Genomic DNA, 27793 nt, shown 5'->3' on the forward strand with positions numbered 1-27793 from the left:
AATAGGTATATGTCTTATGAACGAAACAAAACATACATAAAACAATACAGCACGTCTATACAGGGGAGCGTGCATCTGGAATTACATTATCTTTTCCCTTGATGTGTCTAATGTCCATGTTTCATTCCTGTAACATCAACACCACGTGAACAATTTCGAATTTTTATTTTTCATTTTGTTAATGAAAGTAAGGGTGTTGTGTTGCGATCATGAAAACATTAACCGTAGAAGGAGCTTAACTAACATAAACTTCAACGTGTTTCAAAAACAATATTAAAGCCAAACAGGCCTTCTAAATTGTGAAATAATCTCTCTGGTTCTTTTTTATACTTTAGAGAAAGAGAAACCTGGATGATTCACGCCACTTTTGTCTTCATGAAACAAGACTCCACCAACCCCTGCGTCACTTACATCAGCAGCCATTTTAAATGATTCGTTGAAGTCTGGAGCAAAAGAACTAATTTTGTTACTCAACAAACTGGTCAGGGGTTCAGAAATTATGAAAATATTTTAGCAATATTTCCAATTATAACCAAAGCTCGCATCATTTGCTTTTTACTGATTGGCACTTGGAATTTAGAGACAGCCCTAGCTTGAACTACAACATGTATAAATTGACCGTGTCCCACAAGATGTCCTGCAAATGTAACACACGCACGACAAAACTCATTTTAAGGTAAATTAATTGTCAGATTTGCATTTCTTAGTCGACCAAAGAACTTCCACATGGCTTCCAAATTATATTTACAGGTGTTGCTGTAGATGATAATGTCATCGATGTAAGCGTCACATTTATCTATACTAGATGTCATCATCTTCATTAAATGCTGGAATGTTGACGGAGAATTATTCATACCAAACGGCATCACTTTATATTGCTACCGCCATCTGGAGTTGCAAATGCCGTAATTTATTTTGTTCTTTCCGTGAGTGGAATTCGCCGAAATCCTTTTAAAAGGTCAAACTTGATGACATATTTTGCATTTCCAGTTTAGTCAATGCAGTCATCGATTCCAGGCATATGAAATGAATATGTTTTGGTGATACTGTTGACGTTTCTATAGTTAGTACAGATTCATTAGGTATTATCTGAATTCGGCACAATAGTACATGATGATCCCTGGTTACTTTTACTATTTTTTAAACTCATTCTCCAACAAATATTGAATTTCCTTTTTCAAACATTCCGGCTTGAGAGAATTCATCCTGTACGGATGCTGTTCAAAAGATATGGAATCTACAATTTCAACGTCATTAGTTATTCTTGTTGGAACATCTTGAAACAATTGTTCATAATCGCACGATAGCTGTTTTTGGTGGATGTAGATGCAAACGTTTCTGGTCCAGATTGTTTAATATTTAAGAATTTTGAAGGTTGGGTTAAACTAAAGTCAATACAGTCCGATTGCATGTCATTGTTAAAAATCTCACTGACATTTACAACTAATCTGATTGCATGATTAGCAGGGCCATCTCTATCAAAATACTCCTTTAACATATTTATATTCCAAAGTTGTTTCTGTCTCTTCCTTTCATGAGCGTTAATGATATAATTTAAGTCATTACTTTCTCTCCAATTGTATAAGGTCCATAATACTTAGCGTGAAGGTTATTCTGAAGTATGGGCAAGAGAGCTAGATTTTTATCACAAGCTGATAGTTCTGTCATGCTTTAATTTCATTCTTAACTGAGTTGAGTAAGGACTAATTCTTGCTACTTCACAAGCTTTTAACAATTTACCTTTGAAATTATAATTAAACACATTAATCTCTTAATTTTCGGCTGAAAGAAGTTGTTCATATAATAACTTCAAATATCCTCGTACAGTATGTCCTAAAACTAGTTCAAAAAGGACTGATTCCCTAATAGCAGATAACCTTCATCTCAATGTTTTCCTGTATCAAAGCAATATGACCAAATCATATTCTTCCAAGTCTAATGAAATCTTTCCAAAAATGCTTGACTTTCAGGGTAAAAGACAGACGACTTAAACTGCTGGATGATAATTGCATGCATAATTTGTTGGAAAATTTCAGACACAATTTGACCCTTGATCAAACTAGACAGATTTGAAAAGACAAAAAAGTGTTTTAAAAATTTATTATGGGAGCTTTTACTATGGTATAAATTTTAATAATTCTCAAAGAAATTGCCTCTGGAAATCTTCTGAACCCATAAATTACGATCAACACGTACCGGTTGCCTGATTTGGTCTTAGGTAAGTGACCAACACAGTCTAACATTATTCTGATAAGTGATTAATCAAATGCATGAATTGGTTACAGAAGAGCCTTGGATATCTTTCGAAGGGGTTTTCCTACCGTTTGACATGTGTTACACGATCTGCGGAAATTACAAACATCACCATAAAGTTTCTGCCAATAAAAACGACTTAATATCTTGTGACCATTCGCCACCAGATGGTACCTCATGTGGTCTCTATTTCCAAATTAGAACCCAATTTTATTTACAAAATAACAAACAGGGAAGTGTGTAGCTTCACTTTCAGTAATAGCTCTCTGAAACAAATATGATATCACAGGATCTTGTTTTCGTTTCACAAATAATTGTTCTTATCCTGATTATAATACAGAGAATGAGTAGTTAAAAGAGGATGATTGTGATCATTATTTCTTGAATAATCAAAACCAGGAGTACAAGAGACCTCATCAAAAGACTAGCCAATAAATGTGTCAAAGGAATAATTTCCTGAACATCATTAGTCTCAAGAGCGCTTTTTGCCATAGCTCTAGTGACTGCATAACTCAGGGATTTCATTTTCAATAGGATTAACGTTCTGATCCAAACAAGATTTGTCAGTTACAAGTTGATTAACGACAATATTATCCCCAGTTAGGTCACTGCCTAGTAATAAATTCATACCTTCAGTTTATAAAGGAGTCACTGTTTCACGCATCATGAGACTAAGTCTGAGGCCTAATTGACAAAATGGAGAGGAACATTAACAAAGCCACACTCTACTCACTGAATAAGAATACTTTTAATAGAAGAAGAATTTTCAGATAAAGATAATGTACCTGATAATAAAATATTCTGAAAAGATCATGTGTACCTTAAAATTTTAATAGGGATAGGTTTTGCAGAATCACTAATAAGTGAAATAGAATCTTTCGATATGAGTGATTCATAATTTTCCATAATAAAATCAGACTGGTGTTTGTTTGGCCTTGCCCTCTTACAGTTAAGACCATTTCGAATAGCACTGTCTTTATTCTGTTGCTTATTTCTCAACCTGTAACAGTCAGAAGCAACGTGCCCATTAATCTTACAATAAGGAAACGATATGGGTTTCTGATCAGTATTATCAGAGGTTTGATTCCTAAACATTGTGCCAGACTGAGATTTGGAAGTACTCGTATTAAACAAAAAAGCTGCTGAGAGGAAGACTTATTTACAAGTGAATCAAGTCATCATCATCAACTGTGTGAGCAGGATCTTTCAATATTTTCACTTTTACTAATGAAGAGAAGGTCTTGACAGCTCTCTGGATGAAATTCTTGAAATCGTCAACTGTTATGAGTTGTCGGAGATTATCATAATATTTATTAACCTTTTTGTAGATTTGTCTGTAAAACAAATATTTTAACGAAATGGAAAGAATTAAACATAAAAATATAGGGATTACAATCGTAACGATTATGATTATCAGCTGTACCGGTATACTTCGACCAGTCTGTGCTTCTGAAGCCGACATTTCTGTTTCTGTAGCAACTGTTCTGCTACACTTATTATATACAGGACAAGTAGATAAGTACTCTGACAAAACTCCTGAAAATAAAGATGAGAGTCTATTAATTGATTCACCATTTACGGACAAGGTTTTCCCAAATGGGCAATTATTACCTTGCAAGGGATATCTAGAAACGACCAATCTCGAATTTGGAATATATATTTCTTTAAAGGGAGATGAAAATCCGGATCTATCAAACCAAAACAGCGCTCCAAGTACCATCGTCAGTGTGCACAGCACCAAGCCAAAGGCCCGGACAAAAATTCTTGAGTGTACATACCTGAAAAGCACAAAACAAATTATGTATTAATGAATAAGACATTAATATTAGCCTTTCCATGTCATTTCCAGCAAGTTACTAAAATTGACCTCATTGTCAAATTTTTCTTATAATGTGACGTAATCATTTCGTCGCGTACTTGTCAAGTTCAAATCTTTATCAAAGTAACTTTATCACAATAGTATTTCATTGCTATGCTACGAATAAACAGACAATTGGACCAGAGGTATTTCTGAGGCAAACATATTTTTAGACTATACATATATTGGCGATAATAGGCGGTTACCATCTTTTTGTCTTTGACTTTTAACTGAGTGCTTCTAGTTGTGTTTATTCTTGCAAATAGATAAATAAAATGCGTCAGCTAAAGCAATATCAAATAAACACTGGAAAAAAGAAATGTATCTATTTTCTTAATGTTCAATATTCTTGCTGATTCTAGAATTTATTCGAGATACATCTTTATTAATAATCTGAAGATATATGCTTGGAATTCGGAGAAAGGATAAATGCGTCAAATTTCTTGGGAGTTGACTGGGCGAATCACCCCTGGGGAGGACTAGGATGGACTTTATATCTGCTTAATGGCTAAAGAAAATATAAGTAAAGGTTGTGTTTTATTTATTTGTAATTGTTATAATGCTGAGAAATTGCTTTTATCCAAGCTTCAAATAAAATTAGCATATTTCAACGTCCCCTAGAAAATCAAAAACTCACGAAGTCCTTTATTATGCTTAGTCTGTCAAAGTTGCAGTGAAAATGCATACAGCATTATTCCTTTTCATGGGCTATTTCAAGTGACCTGATTTTCAATAAAATGACAACTGTACGCAGACGTGTAACTCCCATGGGAGTCAAGAACAGTATACGCGACATATTATGGAGATGGTTTTGGGAATGTTTTCCGGAGATTGTTCATGGGAGACCAAAAGGTGTTCGCTGGGTTGGCTTCGCTAGCAACACTAATTGCTAAACAAATTGCAGTCCGGGTCGCTGACAGCATGAAAAGCACTGCCGTGGGCCGATTTAAAAATATGGGATCGGAGATGGTCTAATCGATTCGAGATCGACTACGACCATAGTGACTCGGGCTCGGCGGCAATCAAAGAGGGTTGGGTTCTATCCATAGCAACAATGTCCACACCGGTCAGTGAAATCACCAATGGGACTGTTCAACAATGATTTCTTGTGGATATCTCAAACACAACATGATAAGCTCAGTGTTGCCAAAATAAGGAACACCTCCGAAACAATAAAGTGGAGAATTATTTCCATTCCTCGCGATAATTCCAGCGTTGTTGGAGGCTGCAGCACTTGTTGTACAATAACGGTTGCGTTAGGGACAGTGGGGACCGCATCAGAGATGACTCTGAAAAAGGCGATTGGAGGTAATAAAGGAAAAAATATTCGATTATATGGAACGACAATCAAGCATTCCAATGTGTCTTCAAGCGGAATTACCTCGGTGCTAAAGGCTGTAATGCAACCAGTCTCCGCGCGTGGAAGACAGGCTTATTCAACTTGGATTCATTAAAAGGTCCGGAAACTCGATGGGTCGCGTTGTTTGGTTCGAACGAAGGTGAACAGCCACACGAAGTTACTGATTATTTACTCAGACGCTTCACGTCGAGAAACAACGTTTCGCCACAACTATTTTGTTCAACGCTGCCGTTACAAACTCGGACGGACGGCCCAATATGTGGATATCATTCCGTTGACATGATGCATGCATTTGAGCGTTCAACAACACCACAAGGGTTTGTGGACGCTGTGTTGTCACTCAGAAACTACACGCTTGTTGGTATTTACCGGTGAGCCATGCAGTGACTAGACGCGGTTCTGATTTGGATCTGTCCAATTTTTGCCACCAAAGTTGATTTAATATAGTTGACCAATCGGATTATTGTTGACGTTGACCCAAATTAGCTTATGACTTTTCAATATAAACCCTTAAAACTCTAAACGTCTAACGTGGATATGGATATCTACTGTGTTTTTAAACCGCGAGGTGCCGTCGTAAAACACCTTTCCGAAATCACTGGGAACAATGAAATCGGAGACTCTGGCGTGTTGGTCGCGTTCATCAAAGACTAAGTCAACAAAAATTTGAAATTGAAAGTTAGAAAATCTGTTCATCAGTTCTAATTTAAAAAGTTCTATAGTAAATAATGAAATGATGCTGGGTACTCAGAGTTATATACCAGAATGAAGAGTAACATGTGACGTGAGTGACAGTATGTTGAAATATTCATGGATAATTAGAAATCTGTGTCATTCTCTATCATATATGACTCTCCTTTTCTTTGGAGGATGTAAAACTCTTTGTGACATACTGGTGTTGTAATTGATATTGATTGTAAAATTACCCCCGTGAATGAAAGAACCTAAATCCACAGTTCCTAGCGGATAACCATTATCTGAAATTTAAAGTTCACGGTTTCTAGGAAAATTGATATTTTCTGTCCTGGAAATATGCCAAGTGGTGGTATTAGTAGTGCAAGGAAGACGGAAATATGGTTGTGGAATAACGTGTGACGGATAAATGATTCCTTCTGAGTGACAAGTGCATGATTTGTCATTTCTGATTGAACGTATATATTTGATTCAACGGGGGCACAATGGGAATGTTTAACAGAAGAACACGGGTTTGACATATGGTTGTTACTAAGCTTTAGATAGTTGTTGATAGGGTTAGAATTTTTGTGGCCAGTGATGTGCATAGCCTGTGAGCCTGGAACATTGTTTTCTGTTAGTTTCTAACATATATTTTCTTACGCTTGAGTTTTCAATTCGTTTAGAAGCCAAGTCTGGCAAGTTTGCTTTCAATTATTTTTTTCCATTAGCGAGCTAACCTTTCTTACCCCAATTGGTGCCACGTACCATTTTTGCGAATATGTTAATGCGGACAATTGAGCGACCCGTGGAGCCTAAGTAAACAAGCTCTACGAAGGAGAAAATAGAAAAATGAACTTCATCAGTTCAAATTTGGAAAATGTTATATAGTAGCAGGGCTCAAAGAATTTTTTTAGGCACAGGCTGAGCTGGTGACTTAAATAAACTCACATGCCCTGACGGAAATTCCACAAGCCCGAACAGTTCATATCTGTCAGTTCTCAAGCCGGGAGAAAAACCTCCCCTTTGGGAAGTATTTTCACACCTACCTCCCAATTTCTAAGATTCAGCCAATGTGGGCATGTGAGAAAGCTTGCCAGTAGCTTCTCGTGGGTCGGTGGTTCTTTCCGGGGTTTTCCGGGTTCTTCCTCCACCATTAATACTGGCCGCCATGTATAGCCTATCGTGCTGAAAAATGGCGTTAAACCCCACAACAACAACAACAACCTCCCAATTTCATAATATCTCCCTATTTTTTGGGCAGAGAACTCCCGATTATTACATTATGTCTGTCAATATATCGTATGCAGTCCAAAGATGCCCAATTCTATCACTTGTGAATACTGCTGTGACGAAATAATTAATATCACACTACAAAGTTTTATTCTTCAGTAAATAGAATGTTAAGATTAAACATTATTCACGTAAATTTCATATTTTTAAACCACTACAACAGTACTATGTTAAACAAATCCAGTAAATTTGTCTCCAATTAGTTTCAATCCCGTGAATGATCACTATGATTGCTGTGTAATTTTCTCTGCAAACATGGCCGCTTTTCGCAAACTTGTCAAAAATATTCTCATTCATGGCAATGATATGTAATAACTTTTGTTCTTGTACATGCATCTATCATCTTTTTGATTTACCTATAATGGTTTGTTCCACTTCCTGATCCTACCTATGCAAATTAGCAAAATGGGTTCACCCACTGCAACCTTCAACACATATCTCCAGCTATTGTCAGCCAGTTAATGTGAAACTTTGATTTTATAAATGAAATATTTTCCTTTAATTGCTGCTATTTAAACTGCCCAAGGAATTGTATCAGTTCTAATCATTACAGATTACCGTTTATACATACTACATGTAACAGGCATAGACTGAAAGTTATTTTTTTAAGATTACTGAAAATTGTGTTTTCTCGAAACACGATCATGTCAAGGGATTTGGGAGTACAAAATCGTAATTTTAGCAGTGCTTCCATTTGATTAAAATCACATCTCAATTTAAAATAGGACAGTGGTCATCTGCTTTAGACTGCGCCGTGTTATGGCATATATGTTAACATCTTGAAAGTACATTTACTCATTTCATCAGCACGATCAAATCTTCCTCAAGCAAACTATTTTGTTTCGACAAGCCAGACGGGCACCTCACTTGGAATTCAGGACGGACCCGAACTAAAATTAGAAGGATCCCGGGAGTCCGGCTATCTGATTTTTGAGCACTGGGTAGACAACGGTACGATACATTACAATACTGAGTGCAGACTACAGTACGGTTCAAGCTAAGAGTGTCGTGACGGAAGAGATTTCTAATTCATGATATTCTTGGATAGTAATATTTTCTGTCGTGGTTCTACATGGAAATCTTCTTGTGGAATATTCTGTACACTGGTTAACGAACCACTCTGATTAAAGTGCAAACGTTTTCATTTGTTTACAATGTCTGATTCGACTGGGGCTGCTTGGAAGTGTTTGACAAAAGGAACGCAGGTCTGACGTGACACATTTATTCTTTTTGTTGCCGTCTTTGCGGTAGCTCTTCAGAGAGTTTTGATATTTAGCCAGTGATGTGTCTGTGTGCCTGGAACATTGTTTTCTGTTATAGTTCGTTCCACACAGCATCGCGAATTTTATCATATATGTAGCTCAGTAAATGTTCAGGGCAACTTCATTAAATGTACCTAACAGTACCTAATTCGTTTCACACAAAATATTTAAAACTAATTATGTAATTTTAGCTACATTTAATGACGCTGACCTGAACATTTACTGCATTAGTCATACAGATAAGATAAAATTAACCATGCTATATGGAACAAACTAATACCAAATACCTCGACTTCGTGTGCGTTTGTGTACCTGTCGCTCTCAAAATGTTTTGTATGGTGTGTTATCAAAGCTGGAGAGACATTAAGTTGTTATATGGGTGGTTTTTTCGCTATATATCTGTTGTTGTTGTTGTTGTCTGATTTTGCAACAACTTCGTTATGCACAGCCGCAGATAATAAGGCTTTCTTCTTTGAAATTAGTTTCTAGAGCGTGAACACCACGACTAAGATGATCTGACTGAGACAACCAGACTGATATATGAAGAGCAAGGTTAGTGAAACAGCTGCATTTCTCTGATGCTTGGGTGAGAACAAATAGCTCCAACAACGACCAATAAAAGGTCAGTCGGTACTGTTCAGATGTTATGGTCTGAGCGAGAACTCTTTACTGGGATTTTTTCATTATTCCAAATAATTTTATTCAACTGTACAATCCGTATTAAATTATAATGAGTCAAAATTAAATATTTGCTATATCATGCAAATGTACTAATAAATAGTATTTTCGTTTACAGAACGCGGTATATATTAGGTGACGTCATGATGTTCAAACTGTTTGTACCATCACACAGTAATACATTCATAATAACCGTTTCACCATGAACACAGAAATAAAATATGCACTATTTGACTGATGAACGTTTGAACTATCCTAACATGTGAACATCTTGAAACGTCACATTTTCATGCCATATGATTAGATTTCAAATGGAACAGTTCTTTCTTACAGTGTTTTCAAACATAAGGGTTAAGCTCATTTAAGTGAGTAAAAGTAGCGGGTATATGCTCGCCTCAGATAGATTAGTGAAACAATTTTTCTTCTTTCAGGCCAAATTACTTTGACTTGTGCCATTTTGACCCCAAAATCAATAGCTTTCTTCCTTACTGCAAATGAGTTAGAGCGTCAGCCTCGGATGCGATAGGTCGTTGGTTCGATCCCAGGCCGAGTCATACCAAAGACTTACAAAAATGGTACTAACAGCTGCCTCGCTTGGCGCTCAGCATTAAGAGGTTTGTGTTAGGACTGGTCGGACTGGTGTCAGGATAATGTGACTGGGTGGGACATCATGCTACATGTCTGCGGCATGGTGCCCCAGTGCTAGATATCACTATAAACTGTCACACTGCAGACATTGTAGCGACATGACTAAAATATTATTAAAGCTACGTTAAAAATCCAAATCACACACACACACACACACACACACCTTACCGCAAATGCAAGCCATCCACAATGTTTGGCTGAGGTATGTCATAACGAAATAACGTTATTGTCCGTAAATTTGTTTCAATTAAAAATTGATTCTTTTACACTGACTTTTGCCTTTGACCTTTTGACTCCGATTTCAGAGGGATTCTTTGTCAGACCAAGTGCAAGTCAGCCACTTATTTTGGTAACCATATATGATGAATAACTAGTTATTATACATTTTCTGCTTTCAACCAGTGACCGTGACAAGTGACCTTTTGACCCTGAAATATATATGACTTCTCCGTACAATTATTAAGCTTTGTGAATCGCTCGATATTTATTTTGGCTTTCTTTAGGGATGTTTTCTTTTACGTCCAAGTGACTCATCTCGAATGTGTTATATATTCTCATTTTACTAAACCGACAGATGTTTGTCTTCACGTCAGCGCCTCTGGCATATTGAGCAACACATGACTAAATGCATTAATTCGACACAACCATTAGGATAAAACGTTTTATAACCAGACTTACATGGTCGAGGGGACGAACACGACTTTAGTTTAAGAAAGGAAGGATGCATTCAACATTCAGTCTGCAAGCAGACGTCGGAGAGTAAACATCGTGAGCTGGGTTTTTGTAGGTGCAGGGCGGGTACTGGCTGCAGTTACAACTAGGATGATGGAGTTTATGCAGGTGAGGAAAGTGGGGTACTACCTGCCGTCAACTGATTAGACCCGCTCAAAGAACAGTCGACTCTTTCTTCATTGGGAGGAATTGAGACAGTAAGGCAATGACCAGCTACCTTCAACAAGGGTCCAACAGTCGAGAGGTTGGAGTAAAATCAGCAAACCTGCCGATGAAACCTGGATGATGGAGATGATGACCTAGCCCACCTGCAACCCAAAACCCATGTAATCACCAGGGGTACGCTGCTCTGAGAATGGATGACTGGGTTTTCCATACAGCTGTCCATAATTCAATGCCAGACCCTGTACGTATTGTTGCTATGGTTATCGTTAACATCACTACTCGATATTGCCGAATTATCTATATCGGGGTGTGTCTCTCTGTATGTTTAATTTTGTCTTCCCCAAAAGAGTTTCTTCTAAAATTACTTAATTTGTTAGTAATGTATTTAATTTTGGTTTAGTTTAAGTACACTTGCGCACAAGACGTGATGGGATGTCTTCACGAAGCATTATGGGATTTCTCTCTTTGTACTACCATAATAAATTTCTATAGACCCCAATGCTGGTCCACAACGTTACTCTTACTGGTGTTTTTAACATTATATTCCCCTTGAGGCTATACATACCCACCACCTGTAAACCTATGGAAGCTCTTTTTGGTCATTGATTTTACCGCTACAGGCCATACTGGCTCCCTTATATCAAACCCAAGGGCATTTTAAACTTTAAAATCCCGATAAAGTCCATAATGGCAAAAGCCAAGATGGATGGAGAGTGTGTTTGTCCCTTGAGGCCAGTTTATGATAAAGTCGCCCCATTAACTACTGATTTAAGACAGGTATGTAATCATTTATATTAAATAAGTCCTTAACAGTTTAGGTGTCTATTCCAAAATAAGGCTTTTAGTTAAGGCGATATCTCCTTGACAAAAGTAAACGGACTAGAAAAATGCAAGGGCTGACCTTTCCCATATTAAAAAGCACAACTTACCCGAACATAGTATACATAAAGCCTTTGATTTTCTTATTTCCCGCATTCTTGCATCGAAGTTGCAGATTGCTTTTATTCTCTCGTGTTTGCCTTTGAGATCGGCGATATCTATGAAGTTTCGTTTCTTCTTGATCAAATGCTGCATTAATCATAGTTTCTGCTACACTTTCCATTTTTGAATCTACCTCATTCACTGGTGAAGTTGTTGTTACGTTCATAACCAGCTGACATCCATTTGCTGCTGACTTCACCTGGTCCAAGTCCAAAACTCTGCCCAAGATTCTCTGCAGTTCTCCATTCTGTATGGCCATGTTGAGTTTCCGGGTGGATTCTTGTGATCTTGGTTTCAAGCGAATGACAATAGAGCCGTTGATGATTTCCTCTACTTTCATATCCAAAGTTTCCTCCAATTCCACTATGATCTGCATCCCTAAATGCTCTTTCAATGCTTCCACACACGCGTTTTCCACATCAACTGCAGATGTATCTTTGTTTCCGTTCCGTCTACGTATCTGAATTCTCATTTCGATGTCTTCTAGGTCACCTGAGTTGCACAATTGAAACACTTTTAAATACATTACTATCTTCGGGTAGAAGAGATAGCATGAGACAGTTTTTAAATTCATTGTATCAGAAAATAATTATTCATTTCTAAAATCGATTCAAGTAAGTACATCCGTCCAATTTCTGAAACAATAGCAAATCACAAAAATGACTATTAATCTTAATGATAATATATTATAACATTTTCTTGGAGGAAAAAGCAAGTTCAGGATTCGTTAGCTGCTTAATTTAAAGAGGACGAGAGAAAACCAAATATATGCGCAGATAATTGTGATTATTTTTCAGCACTGTGGTATGACTGGCATCATGGTAGTTTATAAATAGCATACCTAATATAACAATGAAGAAGCTTTCAAGGAATAACCATGTACCGGTCATAGGCCATTGGCCAAATGGTATCACCTGAGGAACCAGATGATATTGACATACGTATTTTGTACTTATTATACATGAAAAGAAGCATGCAACGAATTTTTCAAGGGAGCATATATTTAGCGCTGTGGTTATCTTTCAATTTCCACTACATTGATTTGTTTTGTTTTTATCTTTTTAGTGAGGTTAACTGTTACATATTTATATTATGACAAAACTAAATTTATTTTGTACGTAGCTTCGACATTGATTATATGGCCCATTTTCGATGCATATCTAGTTGTATTATGTATCTGCTTTCCCTACCCCACTCCTATAATGCACCGAAATAAGCATACTGTTCTAGTTAGATCAAGAGTCACTAAACAAGAGCAGCAAACTTCAGTCAGATGAAAAGATTCGGTCTGTTTTTATGGAAAAATATGTAAGAAGATTTTGTCAGTTACATTTCTAAAGGTTCTCGCCACTGAAACGCTTTACAGTAAATCTTGTTCCACGAATTCCACTAAGCCAAGAATGGCACCATCGACTGAAACAGTCAGTGAAAGTCATAATAACATGACGAAAACCACAGGTTGTTGAAGTGAGCGAACCGACTGAACAATTAAGCAGCTGCATGAATTCTCTTCGTAATAAAGCGATGACTGTAAGGCAAGGATTCACGCTGAACAACACATCCGCCATACTTTATAAGGTAGCTTTGGGGAGCATTCACATTTTCTCAGGTAACAGTGACATACGTCTCATTTTCCCTGATAATCTCATAATTCAGACTCTGCCAAATAATGTATGTACGTGAATGAGGAGTTGGATTCATACAAAAGAATGTATGATTTATCTATCTATATATCTATCTATCTATCTATATATATATATATATATATATATATATATATATATATATATATATATATATATATATATAGATAGATAGATAGATAGATAGATAGATAGATAGATGGATAGATAACATAAGTGATGAACAAAAATAGTTCTGAATTATTTTTTTAAAATTAAAAATCCTTATTAAGTAGTTACGGCCTCCAAAGTCAGAGCTCCCAAACCAGAGGATTTAGATTGGATTTGTGTGATTCTCTGCTTGGATTCACGAGAACCCTCTTGTCACGTGCAGCTGAAACATCCTTCAGCTCGTCTGCATTGATCCGTGTGGACTTTCAAAGAGGGTTAGTGTACGGCATTAGAAAGAGGCATGCCACAGGCGGAAATGTTGAACTCCTCAAAATATTGAACCACCTTGGCTACAAAATCTCTTATTTTAAGATGGATTAGATAGATACAGCCCCAAATTTTCACGGGTTGGTCCAAAAAGACGAACTGTTCTCCCTAAACATATTTCCTCGTCCATAGCCATCGGTAATACTGAGAGACAAGTGGAAACCCCAAGATGAAAAGGAATGTCTCATGGAGCCGATGGAATAATGATACAGCCGGCTATTTAATATATTTAATATCTAGTATATTTAATTTGCAATATGATTAGGTGTTATATATATATATATATATATATATATATATATATATATATATATATATATATATATATATATATATATATATATATGTATGTATGTATGTATGTATGTATGTGTGTGTGTGTGTGTGTGTGAATGATATTGGTCAGTAATCGACCAGAGACGTTTATTTTGTAAACAATAATGCATAGCAATTATTTCTCTATGATTATGGATTAAATATTCAGATCATTATTAATGGAAGTTATAATGTTTAATTGCATCTGAGCTAGGACGTTAGTTTTCCACTTGGAAATTCTAGATCTTGTTCACAGCTTTGAATGTTCTAGAAAGGATGTTGACCCTCATCCTAATTATGTTGTTGTATCGTAGCTTTTTCTATTAACGTTGTTTAATTCAAAATTATGTATTCCTACCTTAACACCCGAAGTGGAATCAAACTGTTGAGATCATTTTCTAATTTGGAAGGGTTTGTTTATTTAAATTGTTCACTGGAATTACAAATTGTTTATTAATACTTTTTTGACGAAATCTTTATTTTATAATTAGTGTGAATTCAGGCAAGGTCATTTGGATTATCTCATTGTGTTACATCAATACTGTTGGCATATGAGCCTATTACAGGCTAGTGCCACATCAGCACGTTCAATATTGTAATTTATGCGCATCACCCCTGTAATTCATTTAGAACTTCACACAGTTTGAGCTGTGAGAACACTATTATGACAAATTGGAATTTTATTTACAATAGTGTGCGTTCTATTTAAATTTTCACTTTGTGATATAGGGAAATGAATTATTTGTTGACTTTCACAAATATTGTTGGTCTTCGCTCTTTTCTGTTACTTAATAAAAGACAATATAATCGTAACACTACGACTGAAGGAGTACTATATGGATGACATGGTACTGTTAAAAGAGACCTTCAGAAATAAACAATATTTTACTGACAGCACTTGCCATGAGACCCTACATCCAATAATACGAATCCATCGACATTTACATTCTGTATCTCTAAATGGGGTAACCTAATCAGCTGCTACTGGTTAAATGCCAGATGGAAGAAATTTGGATTATATACATTGATCTTTAGGAAATCTTGAATGGATAGGTGCATGCTTTCAAAGAAGGAAACCTGACACCGCAGCTCCAGTTCATTAGCTACATGATTCCATGGCTATCTGCATATGACAAGCACAACTATGCTAGATACCTGCGGCACTCAAAAGATACTAACTTTTATAATTTAAGTATATGACTCAAACAGACAGCTGCATGACATAATTGCAACTCAATAACTACAATTCTAATTTATATCGATCTCGAGTCATCACGTAGTGAAAAGGGTGAATCATACATTTATTTATCTCATAACATCTGGAATAATTCTTTCAGTGGCAACTCCTCTGTGCTACTGAGCTATTCAACCGGTTTTTGAAACATTTAAACAGATCAGTACCAGAATTTACCCTCCGTTTTGCTTTCTGTTTCAAATTTAACCGAGACATGTATGTATATATATATTTTTTTATCAAAACCAGTGTGTTTAATCTGGTATAGTATTTTCATATAGTTTGAAAGTATGTATCTGCTTGATTAACACTGATTTTGACTTCATTTCCTCATAGAAAGTACATTACAATATATACAAATGTATGACACAAATTCAGTATAATAATTGAGAAGTTTGTGGATATGAAATATTTTGTTCCTTCTCAACAATAAAACAAACGTCCCACATAGGAGCTGGCGCTCTACTGGACTAAAATATTTCCAGGAATTCAAGATAAGAACAATTCTTCCTTTTACTTGCTGCATGCTGAAAGCATCTGAAATATACTTCGACAATAAAAAGATTTTCAAATTAGTTGCTATGGTGGTCATACTGGATGTCAGATTGTCAACATTTGCATTTAGGACCAAGTAGACCATCGTGTTATTTCTATTTAATTTATATTGTGTGCTTGACCTTTGTCCGTGATTGAGGGTAGACTTTTTGCATACCTGATTTGTGTCATGTTTATAAGTTCAAAAAAAGTTGCTTACTGATATTTGAGTTCAAGGTCTAGCCTTATTTACAAACTTAGTTTGTTCTAGAAGCCTGACCTTGTTTACAAGCTAATGAAGTTTTCCAGAAAATATGATTGCATCATGACAGTTAGTATACAAGAACGATCAGTAGAGCTAACTAGCTGAAGTTCTTTGTGATTTTTTACAAAGTAGATGGTTGTCTATCCTGAAGATTCAATTGAGAGCAATGGCCATGTACGCAGTACGTTTTCCAGCAAATATGCAAAAAATGTACCTGACCATGGCTTTCTACCGAGTAGACTACGTTGACAGCAATAGAGCTTTCAATGTTATATTATTGTTACTAACCTTACCATGTATAAAAGTATCTATCAATCAAGCGCTATGTGTATATTTCAGATCTAGCCTGCAACCTGACCGATTAGATTAGCCTTTACTTAAACGATTGGTGCTTTTGAGATGTAGAGTAACAAATACCCACAATGAACTTCTCACCCAACTTTAAAGCCGATAATTCGCCATAAAGTAATTTATAACGAGGAAAGGTAACTGAGACTTAGACCCCGTGACCCGAAGGTTTGATAGTAATTTAGATTCAATGATGAGTCAAGGTTTCTGTTACATTGCTGCATTGTATTCATGATTTCCCTATTGTAAATCTAATTCCCATTAATCGAATTTTAACTCCGAATTTGTACCTAATTTCACGTTGATTGTAGTTCACATGAAAGAATATAAATGGTTTAATTAGGAGTTAACCGAATGTTAGAACAAATATTGAAATTTGTATTAGGAACTCTTACCTACTTAAATGTTTAGTAACAGTAATATTTTGCTAAATGGAAAATATAATTAGTATACATGAAATTTGATCAAGTCTCTTTTTACCATTATGGAACCCAATGCACCTTTCTCCCGTCTGCGTATTGAAGTTAAAATAAGCATTTTGGGTACAACCATTTCCGACTTGAACTAGTTTGATCTCAGACCCCTTCACACTTGGATTCATATTGATAGTCTGCTTGTTGTAGTCCCCAATCTGAATACAAGACTCAGCATCGCATGTTAATAATGACTGGTTCTTGCTGATTACATTTCCGTTTTCATCATCGTTTTGCCCTTTGTCAGAGTGGGATATTTCATCGTTGCTTTCATGTTTACAAGAACAAGTGTTTGACACCTTAATGCCTTGAACGAAACTGAGTGTACATTTACAACTGCCTGCTAATGGAATCTGGGTCAGTTTACGTTCGATTTCATCTCGAACCGTTTCTTCAGAGTGATGTATCTGGTGCCCAAACTCTTTCTCTGTTGCAGCATTTTCTGATGAGCAAATTGTTGTATTTTTATTGAAGCCCATATATCCCTGGGATAACAGTCGACTGATGAAAAGGCCCATATTAGATAAGCTGATACTTCAAGCAAACAGTCGTTGCCTCTGAAAAATGATACAAATAATATTTACAGAAGCATCAACCATGTGCTCTATCTTATCATTACTGAACTCTACTTCTTTAACGACACAAAAACCATGTATAATATCAAGTTCCTTCCATCACGCTGCATGGCCTTCAGATTACAGAATTTACTTTAACAGCGAAGTAAAGTGTTCCAGTATATCCTTGATTCATCATAATCATCACAGTCGTCATCATGATCACAACAACAACGACTAAAACCGCAAAAACAAAAACAAAAACAACAGGTAAGAACATGTTTAAATCATTTATTAGCATAGTGTGTTTACTCGTTATCCAAATATCTAAAGATCGTGTTATAGAATTGTTCAACTGTTCAAAAATCTCTAATTAGCTAAACCGGTCGACGTAAACTTAAACTATTTCCAAACATATTAAGAGACCTTCCTTGATATTGGTCTGGTTACACACAATATTGACATTGAGGTTCTTCTGAAAAAAAAGTTGATACATTAAAGTACTTATAGGCCAGCTAACTGCTTCAGAATGGATGTCGATATGCAGATATATCAGTCAAAGAATGGTTGGTGACTAAAATACATCAATCTTAAAGCTCCCGTTCCTTGCTTTCTTTTAAGCGGACCATATGAATACAGTCTTTATGAATATACAGGAAAGTACACATCTGTTATATTCGGCCGATGAGCTCTCGGTGTCATTTAATTCTACCACTACCTACAGCCCTCCCTCTACCCCATCCAGAAAAACTAAATTATTATTTAATAAATAAATACTAATTAAGATAGATACGTAAATAAACAACACGATTAAATCAGTATGTGTCAAGCTTGCACAAATCAATATACTTATGTTCTCTCTATATTTTTTATTCTCCTTCAAGTTTAAAAGATGTTTTCCTTCAAATGAACAACTAGCATAAGAATAAAATTACTCATTTACAACTATCGAACCAGCAACTCATGGATTGAACATCCTAGATAAGTCAAGAAGGCAATGCAAACTGAGAAAATGTGCCACTATGCTAAAATGAACTTACTGTCGTGTTATTCAAAGGTCTACATTACAAATACTGGTTAACTGCTAATGAGTGGAGTATTAAAAAAACCTATAGTATCGGTGAATCGGTATCAAAATAAATATGCAACTTTTCATCTTTACTTTGCATTTCTCATTTACAATCTATCCATTAACTATTCAGAAAATGTAAAACGACGTTACGTCCCTAATTACACATACTTAATAAATCTAACTTACAAGTCAACACAAAAGTGTCCTAAACAGTCACTGATTGAATGAATAACTGTCTACTTGAAATATTGTTTAATATATATATATGATCGATAAACGATGCCTTTTTATAGGCTTTCTGAGTTTTCTTTTTCAATGAAAACATTGGTGTTAGTTAGTTCCCTTGTTCCCGGAAATGAAAGAGATCCTTTTGTTTTACTTTATGTCTTGTCAGTGTATGTAAACACACACACACACACACACACACACACACAGATATGTATATATATATATATATATATATATATATATATATATATATATATATATATATATATATATATATATGCTGTCTCCTCGAGCATGAGAATGAATGTCAGTATTCATTAACCTGTATAAAAAGAAGAACAAAAAACTGGACTGGCGTTTCCAGTATTAATATTATTTTCTTTTAAAAAAATCATCTAGAAAAAAATGTAATATTTGTTATCACAACATATTAGTACTGTTTGTTTAAATGAATAAATAAAATACTTAAAAATGCAACGTTCAATGATATAAAATTACTTATTCCATAACTTGGATCGTTTGTCTCATGATGGAATTGAAGAAAACTAAATTCGCGTTCAATGTAAATTCAAATAGCCAATATAATATGCTTTAAATTCTAGCCATTTGTTCATAAAAACTGCTTTTATAATTATTTCCCAAAAATTTTGAGCTTTTGTTTGTTTTTACATCTTTCGAACGATACCTTTAGTACCGTTGAACGCTGCTACATCATAATTGATCCACTTGCTCCATATACTAGGTATTAATGTTTTGATTATTTTATTTTGTGCTCAGTTTCACAGTTTCACTTTTATTGATTTTTGCATAGGTGTAACTATAATTTGTCACAAGTGATCTTTGAATTTACTCAGCTGTAAATGGTATGTGTGGCAATAAGTGATACTGAATCAGACGTTGTTTATGTTTGAAAAGAAAAGACTTTAGGAAATCAGTATCCATGGTATATAAAACATAGAAGAAAAGATGCATGTTTACATTATAAATAATATGTATTTTCTCTCTCTCTCTCTCTCTCTCTCTCTCTCACACACACACACACACACACACACACACAAATACATATACACATGATTGCACATACACGCAAATGCACATGCACAAAATTATTACATGTAACAACTTTGCATCCATATCTGACAAATATATGCATTGTAATCAAAATGTTCATGCATAACTCGTTATTGTATTTATTCTGTTGAAAGAAGCATGTTGATTTTAAAGGAATTTTCTCTCAAATTGGTGATAAATAATGCCACAGTCGAACATTAAGTTACACTTTCAAAATCTGTCAAAATCCTTTAAATGAAATCATCACCAACTTAAAATATACAACGATCTGAATTTTTTCAGGCTATGAAAATATTTGGATTAGTCCTTTGCTCAACTCGCCAAGATCAAAAGCAGAGTCGGCTTATGTGAGAAGCCTGTGATGAACAGAAAATCAAAAGAAGCCGTATATAGCTATTCTTTGTGATCCATGAACTGAAACTTTACCTGCCTTCACATACACATTTTGAATGTTGAATAACCCCTGTTCTTAATTAAAAGGGGTGTAACTCGTATAACTTCTCAAAGACGAACATTTGTCTTCAGCCACAGGCATATAGATAAAAAAATATCTAACAACTTGAAGAAAGATTGAATTAACTAAATGTTCTTAAACGTATTTTGGCATCGATATTACTCAGTATACAATAGCAAATTGTATTTCGGCCATAACGTAGTTGAGACCGGTTACAAACTGTGACAGCAACAAAATGCCAGCGCTACGTAGACAGTACAACTCGTGTTTGTTTTCATTTTTCAGGTACAAGTGTAGTCGTATTCCAAGAAGATATTTAAATGACACGTAAGCTCATAATAAGTAAATAACGTGCTGATATTTTGTGTGTGGATTCAACAACTGCTAAACACAGCATTTATCATGCAAGTTCCATCCTTAGCCCATGTTTAGGGGTAGGTTTTGCATGAAATGCAAATCTATACACATGATAAATGCATAAGGGCTTGAAGTGTATCTTAAATAACAGACTGGAACAAAAAGTCGTGAAATTTACCAATAATATTTGTTTTCATAAGTCAACAAAGTCCTTTAGAGACATCGTTAAAGAGCAAAAACAAACAGTGTTTGATAAGGGAAAAGAACTTCACCACAAGTTCAAAGAGTCGTTGGGAACAGAAAATATGTGTACTTCTCCACTTAACCGTAATAAGAAAACATCTGTCATGAAAAGCTTTAACATAACTTCGCAAACTACGAGATGGAACCATTTCACTCAAAATGAAACCAGAAAATGGGTAGAGGTAATGTCTAATCTTTTAGATGGATATAACCTATCGCATGTCAAAATCATTTCTCCAATTTAAACTAGTGATATAACCAAAAAGGTTTAAAGCATGGATCAAATTATTTCGTCGGATGACAATAAATACTAAAAGGAACACCTGAATATAATATATGGGGGGGGGGCATGATTTCAAAAGGGTACCTATTATATGGAAAAAGAGTTTTAAAAAAGATATATAAATTAGGTGATCCTGGTGTATGTTACTAGAAAAGAGAATGAATGGATATTTTACGAGGAGGAGTTGCATCTGAGCCTGAAACAAATGAAAGTGAAAATGACTTTAAAGGCCAAAATAATGACTAGTAAAGCATGCGCGTCTAGGAAATGGGAAGAATATAATCATCCTTTCAAAAATATTTAATCCGTATACAAACTAGAAGGAAAAGTAATATAATGAATAGACAAAACAGAAACAGAAATATCATCAATGACGCGTTTAATAAAACTGTTATCCAGTACAGACGTTATGACTGAAATGACCAGGATTTGTATTTAGTTTTATATTATGTCGAACCATACTTGATGAAAGCATAAAGAAGGTAATTTCGAGAGTTATGTCCTGTTAAAAAAGTCCAGTCAGATTTAGTGAGGAGAATAGAATGCAGAATACATTTTACCAGTAGTAAAACTGAACAAAGTTTTTATACAGCCTAGACATAAATGAAATGCAGTAGTAACGTATACGCTATTTTATACGCATCACACAAATTTGATAAGAGCCAGGTAAAAATGAAAATAGACCTTTGCTTGGATAAAATATTTAATCTTGCCCATATACATGAGATGGTCAAATATATGATTATAAAATGAGCAAAAATAACAAGAAGGCATGCATTAGCGTTTACAATAACAAAGATAACATTTGTTTCTTTTATACAGTGGAATCTATGATAAACCCGCCAAATAATCATAGATTCAAGACCATCAAAAACTAAACTTGACAGACATAAATACTGGTGTAAAGATGCCTAATCAAAATTCAGAACATCGATAATTTCAAATATTTAAACAATACCAAAGTGAAGACTCAGAAATTCAGTTAAAGTGAAGGAAAGGGAAAGACACGAGTATTTATTAATTGTATTCATTGAAAATATTGCAACAATTAATAAATAATTATTGATATTTCAGTTGTCAACTGTATTATGAAGATAACTTCCATTGTTGTTATCCACGAATTATGTATATAATGTAAACAGCTAACGTTTAAGGAGCAAATAATGATAGACTTTATATGTATGTTGTATCCTTTAAAGTGCTTTACGCTGTATTTCCTTCTTTATCGTAGTAGACTTAATGTTTCTTGTAAGCTTCTCTAAAACTTTCTTCTTTAGTTTCTTTCTCTCCTCTAAAACAGTATTTTCGATCTTCGTTATCTTTTCTTTTCTTGTTTCAATATGTGTCCATCCTGCTATTTTATCTCCTTGTATATGTATATTAAATTTTTTCTTACTTATTTCATTATTGCTTATTGCCTAGTCATCAATCCTGTTCAACTTACTAATGGCGATGGATATTATTTCATCATGTTTTACAAATTTTGTTATATATTAACTTTTTTTTTGCAATCTTTTGCCACAAATTGCACCAAACCGGTTCAAAGCCCAAAAGATAATAAACTCTTTTACTGCTCATCCAACCAACCCCTAAACTAGCAGCTACAACAACATCAATCGATTAAGTAGCCATGACAACTTATATACAACTCAAATACTTATGTGCTGTTTTGTATTTCTTTCTGACACCTCCGTAATGTTCTATCTCTTTATAAAAACATTCTTAATTTCATTGACCTTTAGAAACTTAATGCCATTATCTACAGGTGGTAAAGCTAAAGTCAATGTACTGCAATCAATTGTATTACTTCATCAGAATGCCACGTTTACTGAGGGGCCTTTCAACATCTTCAGCAGCTTATCCAAAAGCATAATGTAACTGACTGTAAGAGCAGAGTTAGCCGTTGCATGGTAAACATTTAAATAAACATATTAGCCTCATTGGCCATGTATTACAAACACTTCTGTTCATCAACTAATATAAAGATTTTAAAAAGCAGATAAATATCTTATACACTATTACAGTATTAAGTTTTATTATATACCTATCTTTTTTCTGCCCAAGAATGAGACAGAATTTTACCTTCAAAACACAAAGGTAGGAAAACGATAATGTCGTTTTCTGGTTCTGTAATACCATGCTCTCAAAAAGAAGTTGGAACTAATTTTTATTCGGTGTTTCTTGAATACAACTAAACAATACGCGAATTGCCAATTATCTGCAGAGCTGTCTGTAGCCGTTTGCCATAGGAAGTCCTAGACTTTCGATCTTCAGAAAATGGGGCTCCAGATGTGAAAAACTGCAGGTCCTGGTGAGAAAAAAGTGAGTGTTTAAAAGGATATAAAATAATTACTAGTAAATTCGAAGTAAATTAGTACAGCTTAAGTAAAGAAAATCTTACTAACAATACATTTTTAACATAACTTTTCAAATTTTATATCTTTGGGAAATCAACTTTGTTACACGTTGTAGTTGTCCTAAGGGCTTACTGTAATATGTTTCACGATGAATTCGACGATATTTATGAAGAAACAATAATTTCAAACAACTGCACCGCTGCTAAAACTAAAGCTACCAGCGATGACGATGATGATGTACATATATCCACTTGTATCCAAATAGGTTTTCTATGTTTCTCGCAACTGGGACATGAACCATCCTCTGCAACGCTCCCATTTCTATCAGGTAAAGCAATAACAGTATACAATATAACAGAATAAATTGTAAGGTATGACAATGGAAAGAGCAAAACGGTTCCCCCCGTTCAAACTATTAACAAGTACCAATGAAATGGCAAAACTAAATAAACCAAACAAGGAATTAGAAAAGCTAAACAATTTTGTTGGATACGAGATCAAAAACAAAGACACAGAAAAAATAAAAACAAAGGCAAGTAAGCTAAGAACTATTACCATAGACATCAACTAGAGGACAAAACCAAACAGTCAACAGACAGCTGAAGTTTGCTGATGTTGATAGTACTTATGATGAAAGGCAGGTTAATGAAAACACAAATCCTGCTGAGGGCAAATAATGTGTTGCATTTCTCAACAACAAAAAATGTCTCCTCGAGAATTAACAAAATGTACGGATTTAATTATTGTGAAATAGGCAGGATGCAGAAAATGTGGTCACCGGATTCACCAAGTTTTGTTTCATAGTCAGAGTAGTACATGGATATAATAACTTTCTATGCCCTCACTGTTGTGAAGAATTTAAATATAAAATGTTGAAGCTGACAACCGAAACAAAAAAATGACAATACTAAATGTTTTGAACTGAGAGCAAAGATATTGTTTTTTGTTTGTTTTGTTTTTAAAGAATTTAATTTGAGCCAAACTGTACATTAAAATGTGTCAGTCTTCATACATATTATTCGTTGTATTCACTGTAATTCAAAACTGACTCACTTCTATCATGCAGTAACAAAATTTGATCAACATTTATATTAATATATAAAAAATATTATCCTAACATTAATATTTGATGTACGTATCGAATTAAAATGCATTACTGCAGCATACAATAGTATTTTAAAAACATCCTCAGGTTTTATTTATAGCCAGCCAATTAAAACACCACGACTCGAAAAGAACAGCATAGCGATTCAGCAGAATAGTCTCTGACGTCAGTATCTTGGAGGCTGGAGATATTTTCGAGTGAAGCTGTATCAAAAGGTCCTTTCTGATATTATCAATAGAAGATTGTTGATCTTAACTATGTACAGTATAGTCACAATAACGATAACGCAATAAAAAACATCGACTTTTTACTTTACCACACGAATTGAAACATGCCATACCTACCCCCAACAGTGTTTTAAAATCGTCTTCGTATCGAGCTGTCCTAATTTCCGCTCATAAAGACCCACCTCGAGTGCCATTGTACGTCCAACTTTCAATGAAATTAAAGTCTTTTCGCCTCAAAATATTATCGACTTCCGTCCATTCATTCGGCAACAAAATTCACTTGATGTATTTTATACAGATTATTGCGAATTTATCATGCCCTTATGCCTTGTATCGTACCTTAATGCAAAAATACAGACGGAGGCAGCAAAATCTCGCTGCTTAGAATCATCCATTTAGTACGTACCCAAAATCTGGCAAATATTGACCCCTCCCTCACCCCCGCCCCCGTAATAATGCTTACTTATTACACCTCCCACCAGCGTACGTACGCTTGACGCACCCACGCCCCCCACCCCAATTCTATAATTCTATAGAACGGCTTATATTTAATCTACGCAAAAACCATAAACGATTAATAATATTAACGTGTTTAATAAAACAGATAGTCCACCGACGTAGAATGTCTGGTTACATCAAGAAATAAGCTCCTTAACTTTAAACAGTTTGTCTAGCAGTCGAACAGGTTACGTATTAGACAAATTATTATCGAGGTTTCACCCCACCCACCCCACCCCCGTTTCCTATGCGTACGTACATTATCAGTAGACCCTCCCCCTACCATACGCAAGCGTATGCATTTGGGTTACCGCCCCTCCTCCCTCCATGCGTACGTACTAAATGGACGGACCCTTATAGGACCAACACATACATTGGTGTTAATGGAAGCAACCTTAACTTAGTAATTTTATCCGATCTTGGAGGTTAGGAGGGGTATAAGACTTTTAACTTCAGTTCAAATATGATATACGAAGTAACTAACTAAAAATCTATCATAGACAAGCAGGATAGTGTGCCGACATAAATAGTGACTAATCGAGTCCTTGTAAAGCGGGGTAAGATTTAATGTACTTTGTATTTTCATGAACTATGTTTAATGTTTGAACAGTTTAATACCCTGAAGTAAATGACAATTGTTATAATATAAGTCCTACAGGTCATGTAGTCGTTCGGTACCGACTATTTCAGTAATGTGTGTTATTTTTTACAATTTGATTGCACATACTTTACAATGGCAAGCATTGATTTATTTGGATCCTCATACATCCATATTCCTTTAGAAAGTTATTATATACACACTGTTCGAAAAGTACATTCGGCAAAAACAAATGTTAAATTATGGAAATGGATATAGTTGGATGAGGGCTATCTAAATGTGTTAGCTTGCTGTAATTTCACAACGAAAGCTGCAGCTGTTAAAAATAAAAATCATATTATCCTGTTATCTGTTGAATTCATCCGAGGTCCTTTTCTCTTGAACCAATTTAGTACCTGGCCACCTTTGTAAATGTCCACAGTGTTCAATAATTTTAGTCTGGGATCATCCATATATGACGTCACGCAATTTAGGCTGATTTTTCTGTACCCCGTCCCCGGCCCGCCAAACAAATTCAGCCCCTTTGTATGACGTCACAAAACTTTGACAACCCAAACCAATAAAAATTGTTAAAATTAAAACTGGTTTTAAATCCCTTTGCATTAGAAAAACAATATAACACTGCATTCTAAATTATTTCTCTGGTGGATGGCACTGGTGTTGGTTTTGTGACGTCAAAATTTTTAAATACCCCATCCCCCATCATCATACTTGTTCGATCCCCCTCGGTGTACGAGGTCATATATGGATGACCTCTGGAAGCTTTTTGATGACATTTAAGGTGCAAAGCCTTCATTAGTCGGGATTGAATTTATTTTCAGGTGAGTAAATTCACTTACATGACCATACTGACATACAGTATACTAGAATACTGAGCTCACATATGTCAGGAATCTCAGGCAGCAGCACTAAACACAAACACAAAAACACAATATCTGACACGTTTTATTTTTATTTATATCACTGGGAGGATTTACTGATTGCAGTTATCAAAATTTTAACTTTGACACGTGTTGTTTGTAAACCTTATTAATAATGTATAAACACTTCTTATGTTACGTGTTTAGGCTCGAATAAACAGTAACACAAGAAAGAGTGAAAACAACATGTTTTGAAAAAATTAATAAATAATTTATTTCCCTGGAAAATTACTGTAAAAATGAAAATGTAAGAACTTATGGTTTTAAGAATCAAATCCCAAAAATAATCCAAGAATAATCCACAAATTAAATTTTAGAAGTCCTAATAATGAAATGTTCTGATGATTTCAAGTTCGGGTCCCGATGAAGAATCCAAGATGGAAGGCGATGACGTATGCTGTATCCTGTACTGTGTTGAAATCTACAGTTCCTTGTAAAAACACAAGAAATAATCCGGTGCTTGAATTAATGAGATTCCTTTGTTGAAGAATTCTGCACGAGCACTCATAATATTTCCAGAGAAACAAATTAATATTTCAGAATCCAAATAATCTGAAGAAAAATTAACAAATAACTCGAAACACGGGCGACAACAGAAGAACGACTTAACATCAAGTACTTTTAAGTCCAAACTG

At 35.0% G+C, this 27793-nt stretch overlaps 1 protein-coding gene across 3 annotated transcripts in view; it reads right to left on the minus strand.

The window, feature by feature from the left end:
• Window positions 1-2084: 2084 nt before the first annotated feature.
• LOC149799573 (uncharacterized) overlaps window positions 2085-27793 on the minus strand; it is a 38619-nt gene continuing 12910 nt past the window's right edge. For 2 of the 3 annotated variants that reach the window (XM_089958909.1, XM_089958908.1), the window contains exons 2-4: window positions 17199-17748; window positions 11851-12394; window positions 2085-4031 (exon numbers count right to left, since the gene is read on the minus strand). In XM_089958909.1, the coding sequence (XP_089815035.1) occupies window positions 3413-4031; window positions 11851-12394; window positions 17199-17709 (1674 nt within the window). In that variant the 5' untranslated portion in view covers window positions 17710-17748 and the 3' untranslated portion in view covers window positions 2085-3412. Of the gene's footprint in view, window positions 4032-11850; window positions 12395-17198; window positions 17749-23535; window positions 25524-27793 lie in introns of those variants that run through there. The other variant, XM_089958911.1, reaches the window with a different exon arrangement.

The sequence above is a fragment of the Sinohyriopsis cumingii genome, chromosome 5, assembly GCF_028554795.1.
Source record: "Sinohyriopsis cumingii isolate HCF-2022 chromosome 5, ASM2855479v2, whole genome shotgun sequence".
Taxonomy (NCBI): Eukaryota; Metazoa; Mollusca; class Bivalvia; order Unionida; family Unionidae; genus Sinohyriopsis; species Sinohyriopsis cumingii.